General features: G+C 38.3%; 1 protein-coding gene across 1 annotated transcript; it reads right to left on the bottom strand.

The window, feature by feature from the left end:
* Positions 1-227: 227 nt before the first annotated feature.
* Positions 228-4,115, bottom strand: LOC147470081 (uncharacterized; the record flags this gene model as incomplete). The annotated part of the gene is made up of 3 exons (XM_086545794.1): positions 228-243; positions 1,530-1,603; positions 4,059-4,115. Coding segments are annotated over 3 exons (147 nt in total), but the record flags the coding sequence as incomplete, so codon positions are not given.
* Positions 4,116-8,079: the final 3,964 nt, after the last annotated feature.

Below are 8,079 nucleotides of genomic sequence, written 5' to 3'. Positions count from 1 at the left end.
AATAAAAAAAATAATAGCATAACCCTGCAGTAGTTATTAGTCATCAGTTAAAAGCAGAGATAAAACACGTTGGGAGGGGAGGGGGGAGGTGAGTGAGAGTGAAAATGACACATCAAAAAAAAAATAATAAAAAACACGTTGGGAGGGAGGGGGAGGTGAAGAAGTGGAAAATGACACATCAAAAAAAAATATAAAATAATAATAAGGGGGGGGGGGTGGGGGCAATATCATAGGAATGTGACTCTAGAATTTCAGAATGAGAAATATGAGTATGAGTATGAGTATGAGTAGCGGAATTAAGAGCAGGTGTAATATCGAAACGTCAATTGCAAATCTTGCTTTATGAAAATCTCTCCATTCAAAATCGTTATTTCTTTCCTAATTTATTGATACAATGACACTTGTTTCGTTTCCTCTTGTGGTATTATGACCTTTCTCGAAGTTCAAGGATTTTTCTTACTTTTGTCTTCTTTATCAATTTTTTTATTTATCTTTATTATTACAATTTATCGATCATAATATAGTATCATTTACTCTTATTTCAGTAGTTGGTTATGACACTTTTTGCCCACGTGAGAATGTAAATTGTTCAGGATTATTGCTTAAATATATATTTTATTTTTCGATTCTTCTGATTGTAACGTTTTATCTTTTGCCATTTCACTCGTTTCCTTATTTTGATTTTTTTATTTTCCCTTTCCCCCTTTTCTTCCTTCTTTATATTGATTGTCTTTACATATCAGCGAAAATCTGGTTCGTTCGTTCGTTCGTTCGTGTCCTTACCAACACGCAACAGTGAAGATCTAAAATGCTCAATTATAAAACCCGTACCGTTTAGACCAATTTAAAATAAATAAATAAATAAAATAAAAATCCCCTTGAAAAAAATACTACTAAAATCAAATCCAATTCAAAAACACAAAACACGAAACCGAAGCATCAACCAAAAAAAACAAAAAAAAAAAAAAAAAAAAAAAAAAAAAAAAAAAAAAAAAAAAAAAAAAACGAAACTAAGAGAAACTCGCCGCGTCCTTGACCGGTGCCACACATTACAAGCATCATATAATCGGCGTCTTGGCGTGCCACATCTGGCAGAGGAGGCGAGAGCCACACGAGACAGGATGGAGGTCAGTGCCAGTACCGCTGTTTCTCTCTCTCTCGGTGGTAAACACTTTTTGGCACGGGCGAAGGGTGCCCATGGTCAGCGGTCGTCAGCGAGGGCGAATCCCAAAAGGCCTTGGCACTCATAGCGATGCCCTATACACTTTATTCCGGTGCTTGTCTGTCTGTCATGAACTACCCTTTCTGACATTCTGTGGGGTGTGACGTCAGGTGTGTCTGTTCTGTCTGTCTCCCTGTGTCCTTGTCTCTGTCTGTTTATCTTTCTCTCTCTTTCTTTCTCTCTCTCTCTCTCGCTCTCTCTCTCTCTCTCTCTCTCTCTCTCTCTTTCTCTCTATCTCGCTCGCTCGCTCTCTCTCTCTCTTTCTCTCTCTCTCTCTCTCTCTCTCTCTCTCTCTCCCCCTTCTCTCTCTCGCTCTCTCTCTCTCTCTCTCTCTCTCTCTTCTTTCTCTCTATTCTCGACTCGCTCGCTCTCTCTCTCTCTTTCTCTCTTTCTCTCCTCTCTCTCTCCCTCTTTTCTCTCTCTCTATCTCTGTCTCCTCTCTTCCTCTCTCGCTCTCCTCTTCGCTCTCTCTCGCTCTATCTCGCTCGCTCGCTCTCTCTCTCGCTTTCCCTTTCGCTCTCTCTCTCTCTCTCTCTCTCTCTCTCTCTCTCTCTCTCTCTCTCTCTCTCTCTCTCTCTCTCTCTCTCTCTCTCTCTCTCGCTCTCTCTCGCTCTCTCTCGCTCTCTTTCTCTCACTTCCTTTCTCTTTCTTTCTCTATCCATCTCTCTCTGTCTCATTCTCTCTCCATTTATTTATTCCGCTTTATCATCTCCGTCTCCTTTCTACTCACTCATTCTCTCTCCATTTATCTATTTCGCTTTATCATCTCCGTCTCCCTTCTCTCCTTCAAGAAATCTATTTTCTTCGCTGCATTATGCCCCCTCCTTCCATACACCCCTACCCCCCTTCTCCACCCCGTCTACCTTCCTTAGCTTGCACCCTCCCCTTCCCCTCCCCCTCCCCCTCCCCTTCCCCCACCCCTCCGCCGTCGTTCCCTCCTCAAAAATGGGCGAGGGAAGGATAATTACTCTGCCCAACTTTAGCAACATAATCTACCTTACGATCAACCATGAACACCCAACCTCGAAAACTTTCGTAACAAATCTGTCCGCAAGAGGAAGAAATAATATATATATATATATATATAGATAGATAGATAGATAGATAGATATCTCAGGAGTTTATAAATCATAATAGTTTAATGATTGCGGTGAAGTAGACCACAAACGGACCTGTTTACGAGTTTAAAACAGGTTGAGATTCGAAGCTTCGTTCAGATGAGTGCAATGGCTTCGTGTGTGACCAAAACGCGACCACAACTTTTTTTCTTTTCAACATAGAAGGTAAATTAACTACCACGCTCTGATCTACAGAAGCGGACTTCCCAGCGAATGAATCTGCGTAATCATATGACTGTTATAAAGTCGAGAAAATTCGAGAGAGAGACGAGCGAAGCGGACCTGTGTTAGTTAATCTGTGTAAGATATATGTTCTGAGGTTCGGAGAGATGTTTCGACTCTGGCTACCACTTGGTTTTATTTATATTGTGTTTTTAGTTTGTAATGTTTACTTTATTTTACTTTGCATTATTAATCTTTTTATACCCTTTTTGCATAACTTTTACGTATTGACGATTGACGCTTTTTTGTGATACTGTATACAAGAGATAGATGGATTGATAGATATATAGTTGGATAGATAGATACATACTTATATAAACAGATAGATAGATAGATGTATAGATGGACAAATAAATAGATACTTTTTTTTACTTATTCTTCCTTTCCTTCCCACCTCTTTATCCTCTTAGTTTGCTGACTTGATGTTCCCTCTCTCATTTATTTATTTCCTTAATTCTCCCTATTCCTTTCTTCCCGACGATTCCTTCCTTCCTTCTTATCCCATGAACTTCTTCCAAGTGTAATCAGTGTCGTCAAAAGAAAAAAAAATGACAGTACATTCTTTGAGCCATTGATAAAGTGACATGAATCTTCGTACTGACCGCATTGTCACGTATGTATGTCTCCTTTGGTCAGTGTAGAAATATGAGAGAAAAAGTGACCTGGATTCTTAATATTTCGGCTCAATGATGGCCAACAAGGGGATACGCCCCCCCCCCCTCCCTCACCTTCTATAGTCTCTCATTAATTCATTTTAGGTAGCTAGTTACTACATGAATTCTTTCCCCTCTTTTCTTCTTACGAGAATCTCGATTCTCAACGTTTCTTTTGTATTGTATTGTATTCTCAACAACTGGTGATAATGAAAGAAAGAAAAAAACGGAGATATAGAGATAGAGAAACAGATATAGACATATAGACAGATACAAAAATCGAGAGAAAAAAGTAGAACAGAGAATCAAACAGACACACACACACACAGACACAAAGAAGCAAGGGAGATACAACAAAAAAAAAGAAAAAAAGGAAGATATGCTCGAACCGAAAGAAGAACCAAAATCGAACGGAAAACCAATCGTTCAGATCCGTTCGAGCAAGCAAACAAACGAACCGAAACACGTGTCGATACAGCCGTGCGTCTCACGTTGGCGTGGCTGTTGTGTATTGTGGAAAACATTTCATTAAATATCCCCAAGGAAACAACAGTCATGAACCAATTACTCTATGAATATTGTAAGAGTGAATACAAAGCATGCGTGAAATAATAACAATCCGTCTGCAATCAAAAGCCATTTGATTTGTGATAAAACAAAAGGAAATTAATTGCTGGGTACGAATCAACGTGTGCACACGAGGCAGGCGACATGTAAACAGAGGTTATTATTAGGTGCATGGACGTGTTTTTCATTAGCGTTTTGTGTGTAAATAATGCGTAGCTTCATATTTGTCTCTGCTTTTCGTTATGTAAGCTCTCTCTCTGTCTCTCTTTCTTTCTCTTTCTCTCTCTCTGTCTCTCTCTCTCTCTGTCTCTCTCTCTCTTTCTCTCTCTCTCTCTCTCTCTCTCTCTCTCTCTCTCTCTCTTTCTTATCATTATTCTAATAGTAATAGTGATATTCTAATAGTAATATTGTAGATATTTTTAAAATGAGAACAATTATTATCATAATTATTCTGATGATATCATTAGTGTGGCTGATATATCTGAATTGAATCGAAATTCTTCAAGTAAAAACGCCAAGCACTACCCAACCAGATATGTTTTTAAAAGACAATTCGCTTCCTATAAACCATTTACCTAACAAATCAATCTGAGAATAAGAACAGCCTTCAACAGAGGCCCGATTTAGAGTGTTTATTTATGTGAAGCGGCGAAATTTTCCATCAGGAGTTAGAGCAGAAGAGAGAGAGAGGAAAAAAAAAAAAAAAAAATTCTGTGTCAAGGTCGCTGAGTTCGCTTGTGTTTCGACCTTGTCTGTCCTTGGCTTCTATTCTTTCGTGTGTACTTCTAAATCCTCACATGCATTTGTTTCTTATCGTAGATATACATACACACGCACTCGCTTTTAGCATGACGTGAGTGTTGTCACGCACTGTAGGTGTACATGTCTTCGGATCTGTACTGTTGATGTGTTGTTTTACACAGGGAAGAGATATGGATTTTTTTTTTCTTTTTTTTTACATTTGATTTACACTTCTTTACACTTAAGTACATCTGGGTTTGTGTATACTCCGTCATTTTTGTATGCTTAAACGATTTTTTTTTTTTTTACTCTGGTTTAACTCACCACACCTCGTCCACTTATTTTGGCCTGAATTCCTTTCTCTTTAGAATTTGAGACACGAGGATGCCAACACAATACACTCGCCTAATTACCCCGTAAGCGTACATCTTTCCAAAGCATTTTCTTAGGAGTATATACACTTTAATTACTTCCACCCTCTCAGAACGAATTATATTAAGTTATATTTTCAAAAAATAACAATAAATTTAATAAAAACAATAAATACATACAAAAAAACGTAAAATGCAATAAAGCAATCAAGTCGTTGCTAACTCTACCTGGGCAACCGGATAAAAATATACCAACCACAACCTTCTCACCAATTATGATCCCTTCAAAATCTAATTCGCCTTCATTAGATTAAGGCAGCCAATCTAATAATGGCCAGGACACTTAAAGACACAGTCCTTGTTAAGTATTTTCGTGTGATCTGACCCTGATCTTCTGATGTTGGTGCTTAAGTAAGCTTTAAGAATAAGCAGTGGATTGGAGCCAAGGTCCCCCCCGGGCGAGAGTTTGTGTGTGTGTGTGTGTGTGTGTGTGTGTGTGAGCCGCTGTGTTTATTCTTGTGGGTGTGTAGAGAGAGTGAGGTGAGAGAGGAAATGAGAGTGAGAAACGGAGTCTGTGTAAAGTAAGAGAGAGAGAGAGAGAGAGTTGGGAAGAAATGATTAGAGAGAGACAGAGAGAGTTGGGAAGAAAAGATTAGAGAGAGAGAGAGTTGGGAATAAAAGATTAGAGAGAGAGAGAGAGAGTTGGGAAGAACAGATTAGAGAGAGAGAGAAAGTTGGGAGGAAAAAGATTAAAGATAGAGAGAGAGAGAGAGAGAATTAGGAAGAAAAGATGAGAGGGAGAGAGAGAGAGAGTTGGAAAGAAAAGATTAGAGAGAGAGATGGGAAGAAAAGATTAGAGAGAGAGAGAGAGAATTAGGAAGAAAAAAAAGAGAGAGAGAGAGAGTTAGGAAGAAAAGATTAAAGAGAGAGAGTTGAGAAGAAAAAATAGAGAAAGAGAGGGAGAGAGAAATATAGAGATATGAGATAGAAAGAGATAGATAGAGAGGGACTAGACCCGTATAAGTGGAAACAGAGCTTGTATGTAAACTGGTCGTGCACGCGTATGTGTGGGTATATGAGTGTTCTAATTTTCTGTACGTATTTATGTGCGTTTGAAAAGATGTATATTTGTTTGCGTTTGAAAAGATGTATATTTGTGTGCGTGTTTGTTTACGTGAGCGTGAAGTAGGATATCTTTTTTTTCTCCGAACACAGACGTTTGAGCGTATGCTAAAAATTGATTGTTTATGTGTGTATTCTGAAGGGTGTCTTTTACCAACATGTATTGATGAACAGAAAAAGATAAATATTTGGATATGAATAATGTGCTAAACGGAATGGTTTAGTTGTTACACGTGAAAGGTATTCAACTATATTCGTGTATATCTATGTACGTGTACAATCTGTGAGGTGTGTGTGTGTGGGGGGGGTTGAGGAGAGGGGGTACGGGGCTGTAATGTAAATATTTATTTCCTCTGAAAAGAGATGTTTAAGAATAGAAATGCAATGTTGCGAACGGTTTTCCACTATTCTTGCTATTCTTTTTTTTATTGTCATTATGAATATCACCATCATTATCATTACCACGGTAATCATCATTAGTATTGTCATCATTATCATTTTTGTTGTCATCATCATTAATATGATTATTGTAATTATTAATATTATCATTATTACCATTATCGTTGTCATTGTTGTTATAATTATCACTAACATTATCATTATAATTATCATTGTTGTTATGATTTTTATTATCATTATTATCATCATTATCCGCATCTATATCACCCTTGTTACTATTGTTATTGTTATTGTTGTTATCGACATTATCATTAGTTTCATCATCATTATTATTATAATCACTGCCATCATTTACTCCATAAAATCTATCTTATGATGTATCATTTCAGTTCCACGAAATAAATTATTTGTAGTAATAGTGGTTACATCCAGAAGGTTTTTAATGCATTTCATCTCAGTTAAATGGTAAAAAGTAGGAAGGTTGCGTTATGATTTGTTGTTGTTTGTTTATCCAAGTGTAAGTTTGTTTACGTGTGTGTGTGTTTGTTTACGTGTGTTTGTTTGTTTGTTTACGTGTGTGTGTGTTTGTTTAGGTGTGTGTTTGTGTTTGTTTACGTGTGTTTGTGTTTGTTTACGTGTGTTTGTGTTTGTATGCGTGCGTGTGTGTTTGTTTACGTGTGTGTGTATTTGTTTGTGTTTGTTTACGTGTGTGTGTTTGTTTACGTGTGTGTTTGTGTTTGTTTACGTGTGTGTGTATTTGTTTGTGTTTGTTTACGTGTGTGTGTTTGTTTATATTTGTTTACGTGTATGTGTGTTTGTTTGTATTTGTTTGTGTTTACGTGTGTGTGTGTGTTAGTTTGCGCGCGTGTGTGTGTGTGTTAGTTTGCGCGCGTGTGTGTGTGTGTTCTCTCGTCCATGTGCGGCCTATAAGAATATTCTGAAGCATCTCAAAAAAGGTACCAATCGTATGGTAGTGACGCAAAGCTCAGCAGCGAAGGGAGAAACTACCTTTTTTCCCCTCCCACTTTTTCCCCTTCTACCTTATTTTTTCCCCTCCTAACATCTTCTGAAACTGACTTTTTTCCCCTCTTTCTGTTTGACCATTTGTCTGTCTTGCTAGTTTTTTTTGTTGTTTTTTTTCTCTCTCTCTGTTTCTCTCTTTCTCTGGTTCTGTTTATCTCTCTGTGTTTCTCTGTTTTTCTCTCTCTGTGTTGCTCTCTCTCTCTGTTTCTCTCTTTCACTCTCACTCTCTCTTTCTCTCCCTCACTCTCACTCTCCTTCTCTCTCTACATCCTTCTCCCCCCCCCTCCCCCCTCTCTTTCTCTTTCTCTCTATCTCTCTTCTTCTTTTCCTCTCCCTCTCGTTTTCTTTCTCTCCTTCTCTCTTCTTCTTTCCCTCTCTTTCTCTTTCTCTCCCTCACTCTTCTTCTTTTCCTCTCCCTCTCTTTCTCTTTCCCTCCCTCTCTTTCTCGTTTCTCTCCCTCTCTCTTCTTCTTTCCCTCTCCCTCTCTGCCTCTTTCTCTTCTTTTTTTCCTCTCCCTCTCTTTCTCTTTCTCTCCCTCTCTACCTCATTCTCCCTCTCTCTCCTTCTTTCCCTCTCCCTCTCTACCTCATTCTCCCTCCTTCTCCACCTCCGCCTCCGTTCCATCCAATAACTACAGCTAA

The sequence above is a fragment of the Penaeus japonicus genome, unplaced genomic scaffold (genome assembly GCF_977035675.1).
Source record: "Penaeus japonicus unplaced genomic scaffold, GWHDUDI00000001_assembly GWHDUDI00000017, whole genome shotgun sequence".
Lineage (NCBI taxonomy): Eukaryota > Metazoa > Arthropoda > Malacostraca > Decapoda > Penaeidae > Penaeus > Penaeus japonicus.
Note: the sequence above shows the minus strand (reverse complement) of the source record. Positions and strands in the feature narration are given on the sequence as shown.